General features: G+C 45.7%; 1 protein-coding gene across 3 annotated transcripts in view; it reads right to left on the bottom strand.

Annotated features, from left to right (window-relative positions):
- LOC139373694 (rho family-interacting cell polarization regulator 2-like) overlaps nucleotides 1-23,840 on the bottom strand; it is a 154,158-nt gene that overhangs the window by 81,843 nt on the left and 48,475 nt on the right. Inside the window, exon 1 of one of the 3 annotated variants that reach the window (XM_071114550.1) lies at nucleotides 4,454-4,894. The exons of 1 other annotated variant lie outside the window; for it this stretch is intronic. In XM_071114550.1, coding sequence (XP_070970651.1) covers nucleotides 4,454-4,538 — 85 coding nt within the window. In that variant the 5' untranslated portion in view covers nucleotides 4,539-4,894. Of the gene's footprint in view, nucleotides 1-4,453; nucleotides 4,895-23,840 lie in introns of those variants that run through there. One more of the 3 variants, XM_071114549.1, reaches the window with a different exon arrangement.

The raw sequence follows: 23,840 nt of genomic DNA, 5'->3' as shown, positions 1-23,840 counted from the left end.
TGTTTGTACAGATGAACGTGGCACCTTCAGGCGTTTGGAAATTGCTCGCAAGGATGAACCAGACTTGTGGAGGTTTACCATTTTTTTCTGAGGTCTTGGCTGATTTATTTTGATTTTCCCATGGTGTCAAGCAAAGAGGTACTGAGTTTGAAGGTAGGCCTTGAAATACATCCACAGGTACACCTCCAATTGACTCTAATGATGTCAATTAGCCTATCAGAAGCTTCTAAAGCCATGACATCATTTTCTGGACATTTCCAAGCTGTCTAAAGGCACAGTCAACTTAGTGTATGTAAACTTCTGACCTACTGGAATTGTGATCCAGTGAATTATAAGTGAAATAATCTGTCTGTAAACAATTGTTGGAAAAATTACTTGTGTCATGCACAAAGTAGATGTCCTAACCGACTTGCCACAACTAAAGTTTGTTAACAAGAAATTTGTGGAGTGGTTGAAAATGAGTTTTATTGACTCCAAACTTAAGTGTATGTAAACTTCCAACTTTAACTGTCAATGAGATATTTCTGTATATTATTTTCAATACATTTGCAAACATTTCTAAAACAGGTTTTAACGTTGTCATTATGGGGTATTGTTTGTAGATGGGTGAGAAAATTGTTTTGAATTCAGACTGTAACACAACAAAATGTGGAATAAGTCAAGGGATATGAATACTTTCTGAAGGCACTTTACATAAGCCTTCCTCATGGTGACAGTTACCACTGATTAATTGGCCCCTTACCATACAGTTTTAAATCACACAGTTTTTATTTTATTTATTTGACCTTTATTTAACTAGTCAGTTAAGAACAAACTCTTATTTTCAATGACGGCCTAGGAACAGTGGGTTAACTGCCTGTTCAGGTGCAGAACGACAGATTTGTACCTTGTCAGCTCGGGGGTTTGAACTTTCAACCTAGTCCAACGCTCTAACCACTAGGCTACCCTGCCACCCCAGTTACACACCCACATGCACACATACCATAGGAACACTAACACACATACAAACTGGACCCTATCCACACATTTCTTTTGATTAAATTAGGTTAAAATGAAAAGATAATAATAATAATAATAACAACAATTATGAGCCTTATAAAGAAGCCTACCCACCTTACAACATTAAGTTGAGCTGTATGGTAAGCTGTATTGTAAAGTTGAGCTGTGTTGTAAGCAGTATTGTAAAGTTTAGCTGTATTCTAAAGTTAAGCTGTATTCTAAAGTTAAGCTGTATTGTATCTCTGATGAAATAGAATATTGATTTAGGAGCACATCTTTCAGGTTTGTTCTGGGGGTTTTAATTCAAGAGAAACTGTGAGTGAGAGAAAGAAAGAAAGAAAGAGAGAAAGAAAGAGAAAGTGAGAAGTGAAAGAGAGAGGGAGCTCTGAGCCACTGTTCATTATTTATCCCTCTATAGTAGTACAGAACTCTGACAGTTCTGCTGCCACACTCACCACTGCAGGGAAAAGTACCGCCTTAGTCATCATTTACTCTATGGCAGCCTAGGCATGACGAGTCAAATAAATCCATTATTTGTTTACACAGAGGGGTAAGAGCACTCCTGTATTGTAAGGCTCCCCTGTCCTCTCCCTCTCACCATCCTTCTCCCTCTCCCATACGACAGAACAGGACAATACCTCTGGTAGTAAGCATACTGTTGCATTATGGTGGGAACAAGATGGTCATTACCCCTGGAAGTAACTGTATCATTACAGAATGGGAAAGGGTATACCTAACTGAATGCATTCAACTGAAATGAGTCTTCCACATTTAACCCAACCCCTCTGAATCAGAGAGGTGTGGGGGGCTGCCTTAATCGACATCCACTTCTTCGGCACCCGGGGAACAGTGGGTTAACTGCCTTGCTCAGGAGCAGAATGACAGATTTTTACCTTGTCAGCTAGGGATTTGATATAGCAAGCTTTCGGTTACTGGCCCAATGCTCTAACCGCGGCTACCTGCCGCCCCACTAGGCTACCTGGAGACAAGATGGTCATTTATGTAGTGAATATAGTCTCTCACATACAATTTGCATTTAGATCAAAGTTAATAAAATCTTTGAATATTATTCGCATTGAAAATACTACCATATATACTGTATAGCTCTGAGCCTAAATCCAAAGAGCCAATTCAATTGAAACGGTAAGCGATCTATACTGAAACCTTCAATAGAGGAGAGCCAAGAATAAATGCATCTGTCTGATTGGACGCTCTGTTGCAGAGTGAAATGTGGAAGAGTCTACTCTGAGTCTACCTCCTGAATGTGTGTGTGTGTGTATGCATGTTTGCGCGTGTGTGTGTGCGTGCGTGCGTGTGTGTGTTTCTGCTCACAAGGAAAGAAGGTAAATTACCATTGACTCGTTTCATTTCGTGTAAAGTGGTTCAACCAACCTAGACATTATCATACATGAAAGAACTGACATAATGCACAATATGAATCTACGAGTACCCTGCATGTTGTTTATAATGGATTGTATGTATGCTTCTAAAAATACTATTGCAACTGAACCGACTATTATAATGTCCTTTTTATATATTACCATAATAAACATTGTAATGGTAAACTAGTTTGCACATGAGTTTTCGAAAGCTGAAGTTTTATGGATCCTATAAAATGGATGGAAGACTTAAGCAAGAGAAAATAATTTCATCAGCTGTCAGTACAGTTGTTTTACTCTCCCTGGACGACTGTCCAAAAACCCCATTCACTTTATAATTCAATTCTCCTACCATCATAGTGGAAAGTCAAATTCTATGCATGTTGTGATTATATTGGGTTTTTATAAAAACAAGACAGTAAAATAAATTACCAGTTAAAATACTCTCTTGTGGTACATAATGTTTGGTTTAAACATATGCGAGTTATACAAGAACACCCACACAAGACTCTGAGGCTCTCTCTGCTGCCTACTAAAAAAACAAGCCGACTGAAGCTCTCTCTGCTGCCTACTAAAAAAACAAGCAGACTGAGGCTCTCTGCTGCCTACTAAAAAAACAAGCAGACTGAGGCTCTCTGCTGCCTACTAAAAAAACAAGCAGACTGAAGCTCTCTCTGCTGCCTACTAAAAAAACAAGCAGACTGAAGCTCTCTCTGCTGCCTACTAAAAAAACAAGCAGACTGAGGCTCTCTCTGCTGCCTACTAAAAAAACAAGCAGACTGAAGCTCTCTCTGCTGCCTACTAAAAAAACAAGCAGACTGAAGCTCTCTCTGCTGCCTACTAAAAAAACAAGCAGACTCTGAGGCTCTCTCTGCTACCTACTAAAAAAACAAGCAGACTGAAGCTCTCTCTGCTGCCTACTAAAAAAACAAGCAGACTGAAGCTCTCTCTGCTGCCTACTAAAAAAACAAGCAGACTGAAGCTCTCTCTGCTGCCTACTAAAAAAACAAGCAGACTGAAGTTCTCTCTGCTGCCTACTAAAAAAACAAGCAGACTGAGGCTCTCTCTGCTGCCTACTAAAAAAACAAGCAGACTCTGAGGCTTTCTCTGCTGCCTACTAAAAAAACAAGCAGACTCTGAGGCTTTCTCTGCTGCCTACTAAAAAAACAAGCAGACTGAAGCTCTCTCTGCCGCCTACTAAAAAAACAAGCAGACTGAAGCTCTCTCTGCTGCCTACTAAAAAAACAAGCAGACTGAGGCTCTCTCTGCTGCCTACTAAAAAAACAAGCAGACTCTGAGGCTTTCTCTGCTGCCTACTAAAAAAACAAGCAGACTGAGGCTCTCTCTGCTGCCTACTAAAAAAACAAGCAGATTCTGAGGCTTTCTCTGCTGCCTACTAAAAAAACAAGCAGACTGAGGCTCTCTCTGCTGCCTACTAAAAAAACAAGCAGCATAGAGACGCTGCAGAAAGGGAATTATGCAGAACCAATACATTTTTAACCTCTATAACCTTAAAAAATCTACTTCTCATTTACTGGTTATTCACTGGTCAATATGATCATGCAGGCATGAAACCATCCAACAAAACGTTGTCACAGTCACCTCAGCCCAAAGACACACTGAACTGAACCTATTTTTTCCACACTACACAGATCTTTAGTGTCAGTCACCACGTCTACGTCAGTGTGTGTCCTGCCCACCCAGCCATGGCCCCAATGCCCCTCCGTCTGTCCCCTTCATGGTGCCAGTCTCACCCCCTTACAGTCCAGTGTGTTGACCCCATGAAGCACCAGGAGCACCCATCCATCCTACCATCATAGAAGGTACAGTGCCCACCCAGCCATGGCCCCAATGCCCCTCCACCTGTTTCCTTCATGGTGCCTCCCCCACCCTCTTGACCCCATGTAGCACAACCCACCCACCCATTCACCCACGCACCCATCCCTCTAACCATCCATCCACCCATCCAACCATCCATCCACCCATCCATCCACCCACCCATCCAACCATCCATCCACCCATCCGCCTATCCACCCACCCAACCCTCTAACCATCCACCCACCCATCCCTCCTACCATCATAGATGAAGACGTCCTCCATCTCTTCACGCATCACTTCATTTAGGTCATCCTGGTCCTCTCCAATGTCGGCAAAAGCCATCACTTCTTTTCCCCTCGTCTTTTTTTTCCCTTCTATTTTTCTTCTCTGGGTGGTTAAGGATCGGTTGGTTTGATTCTGGGTGACTCCAGTGTAAAATTGAATCAGCGTTGTGTGGCCTCTTCTTCCTGCTCCGGGCGATGGCTGGCCGCTCCCTGTCAGGAATCAGATCCAGCCTGAGCAGAGAAGCCAGGCAGGCAGACAATGACTGTGAGCTGCTCTTCTTCTGACTGATCACTCACACACTGCACCAGGGCGAGTGTGTGTGTGGGGATGGATGGACGGGAGTGTGTGTGGAGACTGACGGACGGAGGGGAGTGTGTGAGAGAGTGTGTGTGGGAAGCCCTCACGACTACCACAACCAAGTTTCATCAACACAAATGATTTCATAATTTCCTTTGTGAAACCGAGAGAGAGAGTGTTGGAGTTTAAGTACACGTGTGTGTGTGTGTGTGTGTGTGTGTGTGTGTGTGTAGCACTGAACATGCAGGAGCACTGTTCAGTGAGTCAGCCCAAGTGGCTGCTGATTAGCTGGCATAATTAGCTGCTTTATTTTGGGACAGCGGGGACATGAGGTGCTAGGTCCCTCTGCCTCTAGTGTGTGCGTTTGCGTGTGCGTACGTGTGTGTATGTGTACAACACATACACACACGTACGACTCAGTGGTGTGCGTGCGTGTGTGTCTGTCTCGGCTTGTCGTTACCTCACGGCTCACCGGAGGTGATCATGGGATTGCTAACTCTACTTCTTCACTTGGCCCTCAGCATCTAAAGGGGCCACAGAGATCTGGGCGGGCGGTGGTGGCTGCTGGCAATGTTATTATACTTCCAACATGCATATTCAAATCAACAGATACTGTGCTGTGATTACCTAAGGTCGTACAGTATGCACTGCAGCAGCGACACAGATCTAGGCCTAAACAGAGACCTACGTAAAAAGTCTACTTTAACATTCTCAAACTCAGGGTCAAGAAGTAAAATTAAAATGAGTGTCCATAAACTAGTATTGTTGGTACATTATTGTGTGTGCTGGGTTTTTACTGTAGTAGTCCCTCATCAGCATTCCTGTCCTGTTGGAATGATTGCTTCCTGTCCACTATTCCAGTTTGATTTCCTTGGAATGGCTGCTTCCTGCTTGGGAGGCATATACTTGTGTCCCTCCTCTCCATAAGGGAATGGGTTAAACGCGAGCACACAGTTTCTTCCTCATACTCCTCTTCCTGTTCTTCTTCAGACCCCTTGACTTTTTCCACATTTTGGAACGTTATAGCTTTATTCAAAAATGTATTAAATCATTTCCCCCCTCTTCAATCTACACACAATACCCCATAATAACAAAGCAAAAACTGTTTTTTAGATTTTATAGATTTTTTTTGTGTGAAAAATATTATATCACATTTACATAAGTACTCAGACCCTTTACTCAGGACTTTGTTGAAGCACCTTTGGCAGCGATTACAGCCCCAAGTTTTCTTGGGTTGACACTACAAGTTTAGCACACCTGTATTTGGGGAGTTTCTCCCATTCATCTCTGCAGATCCTCTCAAACTCTGTCAGGTTGGATGGGGAGCTTCGCTGCACAGCTATTTTCAGGTCTCTCCAGTGATGTTAGATCGGGTTCAAGTACGGGCTCTGGCTGGGCCACTCAAGGACATTCAGAGACTTGTCCCGAAGCCACTCCTGCATTGTCTTGGCTGTGTGCTTATGGTCGTTGTCCTGTTGGAAGGTGAAACTTCGCCCCAGTCTGAGGTCGTGAGCACTCTGGAGCAGGTTTTCATCAAGGATCTCTCTGCACTTTGCTCCATTCGTCTTTCCCTCGATCCTGACTGGTTTCCCAGTCCCTGCCACTGAAAAACATCCCCACAGCATGATGCTGCCACCACCATGCTTCACCGTAGGGATGGTGCCAGGTTTCCTCCAGACGTGACGCTTGACATTCAGGCCAGAGAGTTCAATCTTGGTTTCATCAGACCAGAGAATATTGTCCTTTAGGTGCCTTTTGGAAAACTACAAGCAGGCTGTCATGTGCATTTTACTGAGGTGAGAGGCTTCCGTCTGGCCACTACCATAAAGGCCTGATTGGTGTAGTGCTGCAGAGATGGTTGTCCTTCTGGAAAGTTCTCCCATCCCCACAGAGAAACTCTGGAGCTCTGTCAGAGTGACCATCAGGTTCTTGGTCACCTCCCTGACCAAGGCCCTTCTCCCCCCATTGCTATGTTTGGCTGGGTGGCCAGCTCTAGGAAGAGTTGGTGGTTCCAAACTTCTTCCATTCAAGAATGATGGAAGCCACTGTGTTCTTGGGGACCTTCAATGCTGCAGGCAATTTTTGGTACCCTTCCCCAGAACTGTGCCTCGACACAAAAAACCAAGCCATGAGGTCGAAGGAATTGTAGAGCTCCGAGCTCGGCTTGTTTTTTTCTCTGACATGCACAGTCAACTGTGGGACCTTATATAAACAGGTGTGTGCCTGTCCAAATCATGTCCAGTCAATTGAATATACCACAGGTGGACTCCAATCAATTTGTAGAAACATCTCAAGGATGATCAATGGAAACAGGATTCACCTGAGCTCAATTTCGAGTCTCATAGCAAAGGGTCTGAATACTTATGTACAGTGCCTTGCGAAAGTATTCGGCCCCCTTGAACTTTGCGACCTTTTGCCACATTTCAGGCTTCAAACATAAAGATATAAAACTGTATTTTTTTGTGAAGAATCAACAACAAGTGGGACACAATCATGAAGTGGAACGACATTTATTGGATATTTCAAACTTTTTTAACAAATCAAAAACTGAAAAATGGGGCGTGCAAAATTATTCAGCCCCCTTAAGTTAATACTTTGTAAGTCGCTTGGGGTATGTCTCTATCAGTTTTGCACATCGAGAGACTGACATTTTTTCCCATTCCTCCTTGCAAAACAGCTCGAGCTCAGTGAGGTTGGATGGAGAGCATTTGTGAACAGCAGTTTTCAGATCTTTCCACAGATTCTCGATTGGATTCAGGTCTGGACTTTGACTTGGCCATTCTAACACCTGGATATGTTTATTTTTGAACCATTCCATTGTAGATTTTGCTTTATGTTTTGGATCATTGTCTTGTTGGAAGACAAATCTCCATCCCAGTCTCAGGTTTTTTTTTGCAGACTCCATCAGGTTTTCTTCCAGAATGGTCCTGTATTTGGCTCCATCCATCTTCCCATCAATTTTAACCATCTTCCCTGTCCCTGCTGAAGAAAAGCAGGCCCAAACCATGATGCTGCCACCACCATGTTTGACAGTGGGGATGGTGTGTTCAGGGTGATGAGCTGTGTTGCTTTTACGCCAAACATAACGTTTTGCATTGTTGCCAAAAAGTTCAATTTTGGTTTCATTTGACCAGAGCACCTTCTTCCACATGTTTGGTGTGTCTCCCAGGTGGCTTGTGGCAAACTTTAAACAACACTTTTTATGGATATCTTTAAGAAATGGCTTTCTTCTTGCCACTCTTCCATAAAGGCCAGATTTGTGCAATATACGACTGATTGTTGTCCTATGGACAGAGTCTCCCACCTCAGCTGTAGATCTCTACAGTTCATCCAGAGTGATCATGGGCCTCTTGGCTGCATCTCTGATCAGTCTTCTCCTTGTATGAGCTGAAAGTTTAGAGGGACGGACAGGTCTTGGTAGATTTTCAGTGGTCTGATACTCCTTCCATTTCAATATTATCGCTTGCACAGTGCTCCTTGGGATGTTTAAAGCTTGGGAAATCTTTTTGTATCCAAATCCGGCTTTAAACTTCTTCACAACAGTATCTCGGACCTGCCTGGTGTGTTCCTTGTTCTTCATGATGCTCTCTGCGCTTTTGACGGACCTCTGAGACTATCACAGTGCAGGTGCATTTATACGGAGACTTGATTACACACAGGTAGATTGTATTTATCATCATTAGTCATTTAGGTCAACATTGGATCATTCAGAGATCCTCACTGAACTTCTGGAGAGAGTTTGCTGCACTGAAAGTAAAGGGGCTGAATAATTTTGCACGCCCAATTTTTCAGTTTTTGATTTGTTAAAAAAGTTTTAAATATCCAATAAATGTTGTTCCACTTCATGATTGTGTCCCACTTGTTGTTGATTCTTCACAAAAAAAATACAGTTTTATATCTTTATGTTTGAAGCCTGAAATGTGGCAAAAGGTCGCAAAGTTCAAGGGGGCCGAATACTTTCGCAAGGCACTGTAAATAAGTTATTTCCGTTTTTTAGTTTGAATACATTTGCTACATTTTTTACAAAATGTGGAAAATGTCAAGGGGTCTGAATACTTTCCAAATGCACTGTATGTACATTTTGGTAGGGGTAAAGGGACTTTGCATAGATAATAAACAGCGAGTAGCAGCAGTGTAAAAAAAAAGGGGTGTATGCTCTCCAACTCCAATTCTAATCTAGGAGGAGTTTTGCTGCAACTTTACACTCTCCAGGGTCTCACAAATGGTGCATTAGTCAAAGGCACTGCATCACAGTACTTGAGGCATCACTAGAGACGTGGATTCGTTCCCAGGCTGTGTCACAGCCGGCCGTGACCGGGAGACCCATGAGGTGGCGTACAATAGGCCCAGTGTCATACGGGTTAGGGGAGGGTTTGTCCGGCCTGGATTTCCTTGTCCCATTGTGCTCTAGCGACTCCTTGTGGCGGGCTGGGCGCCTGCAAGCTGACTTCGGTCGCCAGCTGGATGGTGTTATCTCCGACACATTGGTGTGACTGGCTTCCGGGTTAAGCGAGCAGTGTGTCAAGAAGCAGTGCGGCTTGGCAGTCATGTTTCGGAGGATGCATGGCTCTCGACCTTCGCATCTCCAGAGTCTTTAGGGGAGATGCAGCGATGGGACAAGACTGTAACTACCAATTGGGGAGGAAAAGGGGTAAAAGTACCCAAAAAATATTATGAATAAAAAAAAAAACTTTAGGCTCTCCAACTCTAATCGCAGAGGAGTTGTGCTGTACCTTTAAGATCACAAACTCTAATCTAAGCGGAGGTGTGTGCACCTCCCTTTGAATCCCCCTGGTATGTACTTGACGACAAACTCATTATCAGAGAGGGAACGGACCTGACGACAAACTCATTATCAGAGAGAGAACAGACCTGACGACAAACTCATTATCAGAGAGAGAACAGACCTGACGACAAACTCATTATCAGAGAGAGAACAGGCCTGACAACAAACTCATTATCAGAGAGAGAACAGACCTGACAACAAACTCATTATCAGAGGGAGCAGACCTGACGACAAACTCATTATCAGAGAGGGAACAGACCTGACAACAAACTCATTATCAGAGAGGGAACAGACCTGACGACAAACTCATTATCAGAGAGGGAACAGACCTGACGACAAACTCATTATCAGAGAGAGAACAGACCTGACCACAAACTCATTATCAGAGAGAGAACAGACCTGACAACAAACTCATTATCAGAGGGAGCAGACCTGACGACAAACTCATTATCAGAGAGGGAGCAGACCTGACAACAAACTCATTATCAGAGAGAGAACAGACCTGACAACAAACTCATTATCAGAGGGAGCAGACCTGACGACAAACTCATTATCAGAGAGGGAGCAGACCTGACGACAAACTCATTATCAGAGAGAGAACAGACCTGACAACAAACTCATTATCAGAGGGAGCAGACCTGACGACAAACTCATTATCAGAGAGGGAACAGACCTGACGACAAACTCATTATCAGAGAGAGAACAGACCTGACAACAAACTCATTATCGGAGAGGGAACAGACCTGACGACAAACTCATTATCAGAGAGAGAACAGACCTGACCACAAACTCATTATCAGAGAGAGAACAGACCTGACAACAAACTCATTATCAGAGGGAGCAGACCTGACGACAAACTCATTATCAGAGAGGGAGCAGACCTGACAACAAACTCATTATCAGAGAGAGAACAGACCTGACAACAAACTCATTATCAGAGAGAGAACAGACCTGACGACAAACTCATTATCAGAGGGAGCAGACCTGACGACAAACTCATTATCAGAGAGGGAGCAGACCTGACGACAAACTCATTATCAGAGAGAGAACAGACCTGACGACAAACTCATTATCAGAGGGAGCAGACCTGACAACAAACTCATTATCAGAGAGGGAACAGACCTGACAACAAACTCATTATCAGAGGGAGCAGACCTGACGAGAAACTCATTATCAGAGATGGAACAGACCTGACGACAAACTCATTATCAGAGAGGGAACAGACCTGACGACAAACTCATTATCAGAGAGAGAACAGACCTGACAACAAACTCATTATCAGAGAGGGAGCAGACCTGACGACAAACTCATTATCAGAGAGGGAACAGACCTGACGACAAACTCATTATCAGAGAGGGAACAGACCTGACAACAAACTCATTATCAGAGAGAGAACAGACCTGACGACAAACTCATTATCAGAGAGAGAACAGACCTGACAACAAACTCATTATCAGAGAGGCCAGTCCAGACAAGCAGAGCACATAGAAAAGCTATTATAACAGCTTCTGTATTAGGAAGTAAAACACGTTCCAAAGAAAAGCCAGAAATAGATGCACCAAATAATTGCACTAATTTGGCAAGAGTCATAGGATTGACTTGTCAAACCATGAATGATGAGAGCGTGGAGAGAGAGAGTTGGAATGAGAGCGGGAGAGAGGGGTAATGAGAGAGGGAGAGAAAGAGAGGGAGAGAGATAAAAAGAGAGAGAGTGTGTAGGTGTGTGCGTGTGTACGTGTGTATGTTGAAATCTGTGTGCAGTTTCGTATCAGTAGGGGACTGGCCCCAGCCACAGGACATGAACAGGACATAGCCGCTACAAGTGATCTCTGACTGCCCTGTGGCCATGACTTATAAAGAAGCAGGAGGAAACAGGAGCTGTGATGCAGCAGGTGATCTCTGACTGCCCTGTGGCCATGACTTATAAAGAAGCAGGAGGAAACAGGAGCTGTGATGCAGCAGGTGATCTCTGACTGCCCTGTGGCCATGACTTATAAAGAAGCAGGAGGAAACAGGAGCAGTGATGCAGCAGGTGATCTCTGACTGCCCTGCGGCCATGACTTATAAAGAAGCAGGAGGACACAGGAGCTGTGATGCAGCAGGTGATCTCTGACTGCCCTGTGACCATGACTTATAAAGAAGCAGGAGGAAACAGGAGCTGTGATGCAGCAGGTGATCTCTGACTGCCCTGTGGCCATGACTTATAAAGAAGCAGGAGGAAACAGGAGCTGTGATGCAGCAGGTGATCTCTGACTGCCCTGTGGCCATGACTTATAAAGAAGCAGGAGGAAACAGGAGCTGTGATGCAGCAGGTGATCTCTGACTGCCCTGTGGCCATGACTTATAAAGAAGCAGGAGGACACAGGAGCTGTGATGCAGCAGGTGATCTCTGACTGCCCTGTGACCATGACTTATAAAGAAGCAGGAGGAAACAGGAGCTGTGATGCAGCAGGTGATCTCTGACTGCCCTGCGGCCATGACTTATAAAGAAGCAGGAGGACACAGGAGCTGTGATGCAGCAGGTGATCTCTGACTGCCCTGTGACCATGACTTATAAAGAAGCAGGAGGAAACAGGAGCTGTGATGTAGCAGGTGATCTCTGACTGCCCTGTGGCCATGACTTATAAAGAAGCAGGAGGAAACAGGAGCTGTGATGCAGCAGGTGATCTCTGACTGCCCTGTGGCCATGACTTATAAAGAAGCAGGAGGAAACAGGAGCTGTGATGCAGCAGGTGATCTCTGACTGCCCTGCGGCCATGACTTATAAAGAAGCAGGAGGACACAGGAGCTGTGATGCAGCAGGTGATCTCTGACTGCCCTGTGACCATGACTTATAAAGAAGCAGGAGGAAACAGGAGCTGTGATGCAGCAGGTGATCTCTGACTGCCCTGCGGCCATGACTTATAAAGAAGCAGGAGGAAACAGGAGCTGTGATGCAGCAGGTGATCTCTGACTGCCCTGTGGCCATGACTTATAAAGAAGCAGGAGGAAACAGGAGCTGTGATGCAGCAGGTGATCTCTGACTGCCCTGCGGCCATGACTTATAAAGAAGCAGGAGGAAACAGGAGCTGTGATGCAGCAGGTGATCTCTGACTGCCCTGTGGCCATGACTTATAAAGAAGCAGGAGGAAACAGGAGCTGTGATGCAGCAGGTGATCTCTGACTGCCCTGTGGCCATGACTTATAAAGAAGCAGGAGGAAACAGGAGCAGTGATGCAGCAGGTGATCTCTGACTGCCCTGCGGCCATGACTTATAAAGAAGCAGGAGGACACAGGAGCTGTGATGCAGCAGGTGATCTCTGACTGCCCTGTGACCATGACTTATAAAGAAGCAGGAGGAAACAGGAGCTGTGATGCAGCAGGCGATCTCTGACTGCCCTGTGGCCATGACTTATAAAGAAGCAGGAGGAAACAGGAGCTGTGATGCAGCAGGTGATCTCTGACTGCCCTGTGGCCATGACTTATAAAGAAGCAGGAGGAAACAGGAGCTGTGATGCAGCAGGTGATCTCTGACTGCCCTGCGGCCATGACTTATAAAGAAGCAGGAGGACACAGGAGCTGTGATGCAGCAGGTGATCTCTGACTGCCCTGTGACCATGACTTATAAAGAAGCAGGAGGACACAGGAGCTGTGATGCAGCAGGTGATCTCTGACTGCCCTGTGACCATGACTTATAAAGAAGCAGGAGGAAACAGGAGCTGTGATGCAGCAGGTGATCTCTGACTGCCCTGTGGCCATGACTTATAAAGAAGCAGGAGGAAACAGGAGCTGTGATGCAGCAGGTGATCTCTGACTGCCCTGTGGCCATGACTTATAAAGAAGCAGGAGGAAACAGGAGCTGTGATGCAGCAGGTGATCTCTGACTGCCCTGCGGCCATGACTTATAAAGAAGCAGGAGGACACAGGAGCTGTGATGCAGCAGGTGATCTCTGACTGCCCTGTGACCATGACTTATAAAGAAGCAGGAGGAAACAGGAGCTGTGATGCAGCAGGTGATCTCTGACTGCCCTGCGGCCATGACTTATAAAGAAGCAGGAGGACACAGAAGCTGTGATGCAGCAGGTGATCTCTGACTGCCCTGTGACCATGACTTATAAAGAAGCAGGAGGAAACAGGAGCTGTGATGTAGCAGGTGATCTCTGACTGCCCTGTGGCCATGACTTATAAAGAAGCAGGAGGAAACAGGAGCTGTGATGCAGCAGGTGATCTCTGACTGCCCTGTGGCCATGACTTATAAAGAAGCAGGAGGAAACAGGAGCTGTGATGCAGCAGGTGATCTCTGACTGCCCTGTGGCCATGTCTTATAAAGAAGCAGGAGGACACAGGAGCTGTGATGCAGCAGGTGATCTCTGACTGCCCTGTGACCATGACTTATAAAGAAGCAGGAGGAAACAGGAGCTGTGATGCAGCAGGTGATCTCTGACTGCCCTGCGGCCATGACTTATAAAGAAGCAGGAGGAAACAGGAGCTGTGATGCAGCAGGTGATCTCTGACTGCCCTGTGACCACGACTTATAAAGAAGCAGGATGAAACAGGAGCTGTGATGCAGCAGGTGATCTCTGACTGCCCTGTGGCCATGACTTATAAAGAAGCAGGAGGAAACAGGAGCTGTGATGCAGCAGGTGATCTCTGACTGCCCTGTGACCACGACTTATAAAGAAGCAGGAGGAAACAGGAGCTGTGATGCAGCAGGTGATCTCTGACTGCCCTGTGGCCATGACTTATAAAGAAGCAGGAGGAAACAGGAGCTGTGATGCAGCAGGTGATCTCTGACTGCCCTGCGGCCATGACTTATAAAGAAGCAGGAGGAAACAGGAGCTGTGATGCAGCAGGTGATCTCTGACTGCCCTGTGGCCATGACTTATAAAGAAGCAGGAGGAAACAGGAGCTGTGATGCAGCAGGTGATCTCTGACTGCCCTGTGGCTATGATTTATAAAGAAGCAGGAGGACACAGGAGCTGTGATGCAGCAGCCTGAAGAACCAGTCTATTAGATTACAACTGTTTACCACACTGTTTACTGCAGGGCCAGGCAGCACAGAACAGCTCCAAGGGGACTGACCAGAGAGTGAGAGAGAACGAGAGAGATCGAGAGAGAAGGAAATAGGCCTACACATACCAGTCTGCACTCTGATGGCTAAGCCGCAGAGACAGTTGCCTCAGGTTCATATCTCAGATTTATCCAAAACAACTAACAAAAATAAGTGGTCTTGGTGTGATTTTGAAGAAGAAGAATTTACACGACTATATTTGTAAATGTTTAGCAACTCTGCCAAGAGTGCCTAGGAGTGACTGAGAGGGAGGGTGATGAAATGGAAGCCATTGGTGGTGGTGATTCAGACACCATGGAGACAACATGGAGACAACATGGCGACAACGTTACAGCTCTCCCCTTATCCCTGAGCCTCAGACGTGATGATTATGAGACCCATTAGTCACACAGACAACACACACAAGCACGCACACACACACACTCTCTCTCACAAATAAGCCTGCTCTTCCCTAACCATCCCACCCCCATCTCACACACACTGTATTTTGTTCCTGTATAATGATTTATGATTTCTGTGCAAATGATGACATACATTACAGACTCAGGGGTAGAAGTGTATCATCATGAGCAGACAGAGATAACCTTACTGTGTTCCGTACCATAGTGTAGATCGAGGCCTTTGAAAATAAGCAGTTGTCATGTATTTTACAGTAACAATTAGCTTGTTTCAGATAGAGGCTGTAGTTAGCTGTAGGCTTCAGTAAATACAAACTAGAGTAATGTTGGTTTGTCCTGTATCTGCTCTGCCTGTGAATGTCAATGACTGGATACATTGTCTTCAACAGCACAGAGAAAACCCCCGCCTCCAGAAACACAAACGCACATGCTCGTATGCACTCACACTCTCACACACACCACACACAGTAGTATAAACCGGCAAACGCAGAGGCACAATTGCAGTGAACAATCATCCCCGGACCGGGACCCGCTCTGCTGTACAATGGATCTTTTTTGAATGGGTTAAACAATGGCTCTCAGTGCCATATTAAAAAGACACAAATGATTAGTAATTCAGACTGCTGAATAGGACTTTTCAGCATCCTGCATTCTGCAATATGTCCTTAACAATGTGACAATAAGGTTCAGTGTGTCGCCTGTCACTGTGTGTTGAAATGCAGCTTATTAGCAAGGGCGGGCGCTAGCACCAGGAAAGCTAATTCAGATCACTGATGGTTAGCTCTCTCTCTCTTTATGAGATCTAGGCCCTAAAACAACATTGCGCAAGAATGTGCAACACTGTATTCACCGCAGGCACATGCCACATTGAGATATCAAGTAGAGGGAAAGTGAAATGAGAAAGCTCCTTCATCCATCTCAACTGCTTTCCTTTCCACCCTGAAGAAACAGGCTAACCATGAAAGGTGAACTTGAAGAGAGAGGGCACTGGCAGTCAGAGACTGGCAACATTGCCTTCTGGGTTAAACCTGCAGATGTAGGATCTTAATTTAAGCCAGGTCGCTACAGCAGGAAAATAATTCTGTAGCAACAGCAAATGTGAAATATTATGTGGATTATAATTAATGAAACATTTTGTAAGGGTTGATAAAACATTTCATGAGGGAAAATCAAGCCTGAAATGTCAAAGTGGAAATTGCAAACTTCAGAAGCGTTTTTAAACCTCAAATACAATACAGGTTTGACAAAGTAATAATCAAATCAAGATCCTACATCTGTAGTTGAACCTATCCCACCTACCCGTCCCCTCTCATCCCTCAATCCTGCCCGCTCTATCAACACACCAAGCCTCTCTCTCTCTCTGTGTTCTCTCTCTTTTTCTATCAGCAGGACAATGACAGATAATTGAGAAGTGGGTGCCAGGTTGCCACGGCAACGATAATAAGGGCATTGCGTGGTAAAGTGGTAAAGCAGATCCGGCGTAGGATTGGTGCGTAGTGGCAAGTTGGGGAGGGGGTTGAATCTGATTCATCCAGGCTTTATGGGGTCTGGTAAAGTATTTGCCATGCCGCTATAGGTCTACCCCCACCCCACCCCCTCATCTCTCTGCAGCTGCAATCCGAGAGGACCCCCCCCCCCCCCCCCCCCAATATAATCCAACCACATCAGCACCAAACCTCCACAAATTAATCATGGCTAAGGGTGGGATCTATTTGGCTATGGAGAGTAGGGGCAAGGACATGAGACAATACCAAGCCAGTCAACCAGTTCTTGGAAGTACCCCCCTTTTAATAAAGGATTTTGGGTAATAGGCATAGGGTTGGACATACGGAAGGTGTGGTTGAGCATGCAATACAAATTAACTTTGACCTCACATACAACAGTGTGTTCACACATTCTACAACCTTTGTATAATTCTAATCCTACACCTTAACGTTGTCTCTTTCATCAATGTCAGTCCCCTCTGATACACAAACGATTATCCAAGAGGAGTCTGATGCATTTTACTGCATACAGTATTCTCCTACACTACAGCATCTCTCACTGTCTTTAATCTGGTCCGGTCTGGTGTGTTTTACTGCATACAGTATTCTCCTACACTACAGCATCTCTCACTGTCTTTAATCTGGTCCTGTCTGATGCATTTTACTGCATACAGTATTCTCCTACACTACAGCATCTCTCACTGTCTTTAATCTGGTTCGGCCTGGTGTGTTGTACTGCATACAGTATTCTCCTACACTACAGCATCTCTCACTGTCTTTAATCTGGTCCGGTCTGGTGTGTTTTACTGCATACAGTATTCTCCTACACTACAGCATCTCTCACTGTCTTTAATCTGGTACGGTCTGGTGTGTTTTACTGCATACAGTATTCTCCTACACTACAGCATCTCTCACTGTCTTTAATCTGGTCCGGTCTGGTGTGTTTTACTGCATACAGTATTCTCCTACACTACAGCATCTCTCTGTCTTTAATCTGGTACGGTCTGGTGTGTTGTACTGCATACAGTATTCTCCTACACTACAGCATCTATCTGTCTCTAATCTGGTCCTGTCTGGTGTGTTTTACTGTGTACAGTATTCTCCTAAACTAATCTGGTCCTGTCTGGTGTGTTTTACTGTATACAGTATTCTCCTACACTAATCTGGTCCTGTCTGATGCATTTGACTGTATTCTCCTACACTACAGCATCTCTCTGTCTCTAATCTGGTCCTGTCTGATGTGTTTTACTCTATACAGCATTCTCCTACACTAATCTGGTCCTGTCTGATGTATTTTACTCTATACAGCATTCTCCAACACTAATCTGGTCCTGTCTGATGTGTTTTACTGTATACAGTATTCTCCTACACTACAGCATCTCTCTGTCTCTAATCTGGTCCTGTCTGATGTGTTTTACTGTATACAGTATTCTCCTACACTACAGCATCTCTCTGTCTCTAATCTGGTCCTGTCTGATGTGTTTTACTGTATACAGTATTCTCCTACACTACAGCATCTCTCTGTCTCTAATCTGGTCCTGTCTGATGTGTTTTACTGTATACAGCATTCTCCTACACTAATATGGTGCTGTCTGCTGTGTTTTACTGTATACAGCATTCTCCTACACTAATATGGTGCTGTCTGCTGTGTTTTACTGTATACAGCATTCTCCTACACTAATATGGTGCTGTCTGATGTGTTTTACTGTATACAGCATTCTCCTACACTAATCTTGTCCTGTCTGCTGTGTTTTACTGTATACAGTATTTTCCTACACTAATCTGGTCCTGTCTGATGTGTTTTACTGTATACAGCATTCTCCTACACTAATATGGTCCTGTCTGCTGTGTTTTACTGTATACAGCATTCTCCTACACTAATATGGTCCTGTCTGATGTGTTTTACTGTATACAGTATTTTCCTACACTAGGCTACAGCATCTCTCACTGTGCTCTAATGTCTAACACAGAGAGCAAATGATCTGACAATGGCAGGAGTGCAGCTGCTATAGATGCCATCTGTAAGGGCAGGGCAGCGCAGGGCAGGTGCCCGTGTCACCAATGTGTGTCTGTTGATACCTCCTCCTGCAGGGGAGAGATAACAAACAAACAGAGAGAATCAGGGAACCAGTTAACCACAGTGAGCCACACCCAGTAGCTCTCAGTTTGACTTCTGCTACTGTTTTCAACTGTTTTCATGAGCCCTAATTAAAGTGGAACACCCACAAACAAAAAGGTGTCGAGAAGTTAAACAGAGATGACAATATAAGATGTTTTATAAACTGGGTTGATCGAGCCCTGAATGCTGATTGGCTGACAGCAGTGGTATATCAGACCGTATACCACGTGTATGACAAAACATGTATTTTTACTGCTCTAATTACATTGGTAACCAGGTTATAATAGCAATAAGGCACTTCAGGGGTTTGTGGTATGTGGCCAAAATACAACGGCTAAGGACTGTATCCAGACACTCCACGTTGTGTCGTGCTTAAGAACAGCCCGTAGTCATATACCACACCCCCTCTGGCCTTATTGCTTAATTATAGCTATAATGTGTTATTCTACTGTTGTAAGGGGTTGGAAACGTAGTAGAAGCATTGAATGCATTTTATTTAATATAGAAACGACCATATGAGTTTATGAAACCAAAATTAGAACTCACAGATCTTATCTAGAAACAACTACTTCAACCAAAAGGAACATCATGTCGAGATGGTAGCAATTTCCCACCCAGATTTCACACTCTCACTCGGTACTCCGCCCAACACCACACGCTGAGGGAGGTCTCTTCCTGTTTCTAAGATGCCCAATGTAGATGATCCTCAGTAGACCCGGTCTAGCAGGGTGGAGTGAGGCTGTGGTTAAAGCCATGCTCCCCACAGTTTCCTCTCCCATGCTCTATAGGGCCACAGGTGGCCAGAGAAAGGGGATGTGAACCCTGCAGGGGGGGGGGGGGGGGGGGTCAGAGGGTGGAGGAGGAGATAGGGGAGGTAGTGGAGAGAGGTAGATTGAGGAGGAGGGTGGAGGAGTAGAGAGGGGAGGTGGTGGAGAGAGGTAGAGGGTGGAGGAGGAGAGGTGGTGGGGAGAGGTAGATTGAGGAGGAGGGTGGGGGAGGAGAGAGGGGAGGTGGTGGAGAGCGGTAGAGGGTGGAGGAGGAGAGGTGGTGGAGAGCGGTAGAGGGTGGAGCAGAAGAGGTGGTGGAGAGCGGTAGATTGAGGAGGAGGGTGGAGGAGAAGAGAGGGGAGGTGGTGGAGAGAGGTAGAGGGTGGAGGAGGAGAGGTGGTGGAGAGAGGTAGATTGAGGAGGAGGGTGGAGGACCTCCCAATAATATCTCTCTACACATTAATTTTAGTTCAGAGAATCACACACCACAACCCCCCCCCCCCCCCACACACACACACACACACACACACACACACACACACACACACACACACACACACACACACACACACACACACACACACACACACACACACACACACCACAAGCTGCACATGTGTTGAGAGGTCAAGTAGAAACACAGCCCACTTCCCGGAATCAGGGCAGTGGGGCAGAACTATAGGTTTGGTAATAGGCCTGAACACACAGAGGAGGTTGCAATAGTGCAATGATATATATATATATATATATATATATATATATATATATATATATTCCTGGTTTATGAAAGAAAATACACATCTACAATCGCAATAATGGCTACACAACTAAGGGCTTGGTAGAGACCACATTGGGCAATGGAGGGTTGCAGAGCTACCCCCTGTTACACCCCTCCTTTGACTCAGCGGTCTATGAAATGACTGGCGAGTTTCTGGGGCCAGAGTCTGTTAGTGGCAGCTCATCATTCCACATGAGGTGCAGTGTTTGTGTTTGTGGGTGTGTGTGTACTTTAGTGTGTGTGTGTGTTACAGGGTTCCCTTGTGTCTGCCCAAGGAGTTGAGCCACTCAGGAGCAATCACATCCGCAATGACTACTCATCTGTCACAGGAATGGGGATGTGATACAATTGTGCTCACATAAATGTCTCTACCAATGACAACTTTGCAGTGTCTCTTTTCACTGTCTGAAAAAAGACCCATATTGTTTTCTACAGAACCTACCATAAATGTGCTTTAGATAGACAGACATAGTCAGCTGAGCTGGAATTTTTACAATTGCAGAGCGAGCAAAGTGAATGGAAGCCATCCGCTTGTCCCTTTTAGAGGTTCTCTCTCAGTGAGAGGTTCCGTTTCAGCCAATCATTCGGTATAACATAGTATGGGGAATCAATCCTATTCATCTGAAGCACTCTCCAAAGCCCCGTCTTCTTGGCTGTAATACCAGTGTTTGCATCCATTTCCTCATCTCTTTGCTCTTCAGCTCACCTGAAGGATGAACGTGTTACACAATTTATCAACTTTTCAAGCACATGAAGGCTACGAGATTGGGCTTCGACTTAGGTGTCTGTGTGTGGGGATAGAGTACTCGTCCCCGTAGATGTTGCGAGTTTTGGGTCTTGCTATTGGTTTTTGCGTTTGATAAAAGCTAACTTCTTTCTGCTTTGCTTGTATAGCTAATGCTTCCTTTCTTGAGTAAGATGGCCAGTGGTAAGAGTAAGTCAAAAATGCTAACCAGCCGAATTCGAACCTCTAACCGCGCCCTAGGGCATGTGGTTTCACAATGAAAATGAAAGATAGTCACGAGTGGTGCTGTCCTGTTGCCCGGGGTGGAAACAAGCTCAGGAGGCCTTGTCTCGAACCAGTTCGTGTTACCATGGTCTCCGGCTGGGTTCAACTTCCATTGTAGTTGGACTGGCTTTGTGAGGAAGATTGGTGGTCTGAGTTGATAGGGGTGTCATCCCAGCTGACTGAGGCTCATTCCGGTGCCTCTGGCAGTGTTCAGAGTGTGGATTCTAGGGATGATAAACTATCCATGAAGCCCCAGCTTTGTATTCGTCAGGGGGAGAATGAACCATTGGTGGGGAATGTGCCTTTGATGGCGTTTTCTCCCCTGCAGCAGAGTTCCTCCAGGTTTGGAGGAAGGTATTTACCTCCTGTCCCTTCAGCGGTGAAGCGTCGCTTACCCCGGTTTAAAGATTTGGCCAACGAGTGGCGAGTTTCTTAGCTCCAGAGGCTAATGAGGGGGTTAATCCTGGGATTCCAAATAAACAGCGCCGGTTTACGCGATTTCTGAGAGGGACAGGTGGATGTATTTGGATGAGCCAATTTCGCCAACAAGGATGTTTGGCTCGGGGGCCCTCCTCCCCAAGAATTTACTCTAACAACAGTGCTCCCAAGCGGCTCGGTCAATAGTGGCAAATTACTGGTTGCCGAGGTCCCCGAACCCAGTGTGGGCTGGGTATCAGAATGCACAGTTCCTTCCCCAGGTTCAGACACACAGTTGTAAAGACTGGTGGATCTGAAAACAAGCATGACAAAGAAAAATGTTTTATCCAAGTCCTCAGGGTGGTGCCCTGCTCCTTCAGGACATAATGTAGGGAGACAGGCAGTTTGCTCTGTCCAGTTTCACCATGGGTGACGCTGTGCGTCCTCCTCCTTTTCGTAGCGTCATTAGGTCAACCTCCCCGAGGTCCTAGCGCCTGTCTTGAGAGGAGTTTTCATCTCTCCTTCAAAAGCAGGCTATTCAGTGGTCCCCATGTCAGAAGTACAGCGCGGTTGGTACAGCCAGTACTTCTTAGTTTCCATGAGCGATGGAATGTTGCATCCCATCCTGTACTTTAAACAAGCACTTCAAGTTTGCAAGTTCAAAATGCTCACACTTTGCCAGCTATTGCAGTCGGTGCGTCCCAGCGATTGGGTCACGTCCATAGATCTGAAGGATGCATATTTTCATGTGCTATAACATCCTCCCTAGAAGCAGCTTTGGCACTAGTGTGGTGCCATGGGATCAGAGTATAGGCCTATCTGGACAATTGGCTGGTCATAGCGGAGTCAAGGGAGCTCCACACTGCCACACTGGTTTCCCATATTCAGTCTCTGGGATTCATAGTGAATCACAAGAAAAGTGTTTGACTCCAGCTCAGCGCATTCAGTTTCTGCTTCTCGTTCTGGACTCGGTTCTGAATCATGTGTTTTTGTCCCAACAGGGGGTCACATGCCTTTTTCGCTTGTGCCTGTGGTAATAGGGTCTGATGGTCTCTGTGAAAGCTGTAGTGCCTCTGAGACTTCTGTTAATGCGTCTCTTTCTGTGCTGGGTGATTGCTACACGTCTGGACACATCTCACCACTGTCATCAAGGTATCCCCATATCCCGTTGAGCCTAAGGGGGTTGACTCCTTGGAGTCAACAAAAGCATCCTTACTGGGACAGGCAGCAGTGTGTGTGGGCTACTCGGAAAGAGGAATTTGGTCAAAAGCCCAAAGAGCGCTGCATATCAATTACCTGGAGATACTGATGTTTGTTAGCGCTGAGGCATTTCCTTCTATTGTTGGAGGGCCAGCATGTGTTGGAAAGGTTCGACAACAGGACGGTGGTGGCGTACCTCAACAGGCAGGGATGCTGATCTCTCTTTCTCCTATTTACTGGATTTATTTGATATTAATGGTGAACAATTAATATTTATCTAATAGTAAGACATTTTTGTCCTACTATTGCTGTGTTTTTATGGTCTACACTCTAGTTCCCTGCAGCTAATCTGGGCGTATGGTCACTAGAGATGGCTTGAGTGTAACGGTTTTCTTTAGGTGAAGGAGAGGCGGACCAAAATGCAGTGTGGTTGTTATTCATGTTTTTTTAATAAAGAAAACTATACATGAATAAACTAACAAAACAATAAACGTGCGAAAACCTAAACAGCCTATCTGGTGAACACAAACACAAAGACAGGAACAATCACCCACGAAACACTCAAAGAATATGGCTGCCTAAATATGGTTCCCAATCAGAGACAATGATAAACACCTGCCTCTGATTGAGAACCACTCCAGACAGCCATAGACTATACCTAGAAAACCCCACTAAGCCACAATCCCAATACGTACGAAAAACCCCAAGACAAAACACACCACATAAAAAACCCATGTCACACCCTGGCCTGACCAAATTAATAAAGAAAACACAAAATACTAAGACCAGGGCATGACAGAACCCCCCCCCAAGGTGCGGACTCCCGACCGCACAACTAAACCCATAGGGGAGGGTCCGGGTGGGCGTCTGTCCACGGTGGAGGCTCCGGCGCGGGACGTGGACCCCACTCTAACAAAGTCTTAGTCCTTTTTCCTCGCGTCCTTAGATAGGCGACCCTCGCCGCCGACCTTGGCCTATTAGTCCTCACCAAGGACCCAACTGGACTGAGGGGCAGCTCGGGACTGAGGTAGCTCGGGACTGAGGGGTAGCTCGG

The sequence above is a fragment of the Oncorhynchus clarkii genome, chromosome 18, assembly GCF_045791955.1.
Source record: "Oncorhynchus clarkii lewisi isolate Uvic-CL-2024 chromosome 18, UVic_Ocla_1.0, whole genome shotgun sequence".
In the NCBI taxonomy this organism is placed as follows: Eukaryota; Metazoa; Chordata; class Actinopteri; order Salmoniformes; family Salmonidae; genus Oncorhynchus; species Oncorhynchus clarkii.
This window is presented reverse-complemented; position numbering and strand designations above follow the sequence as displayed.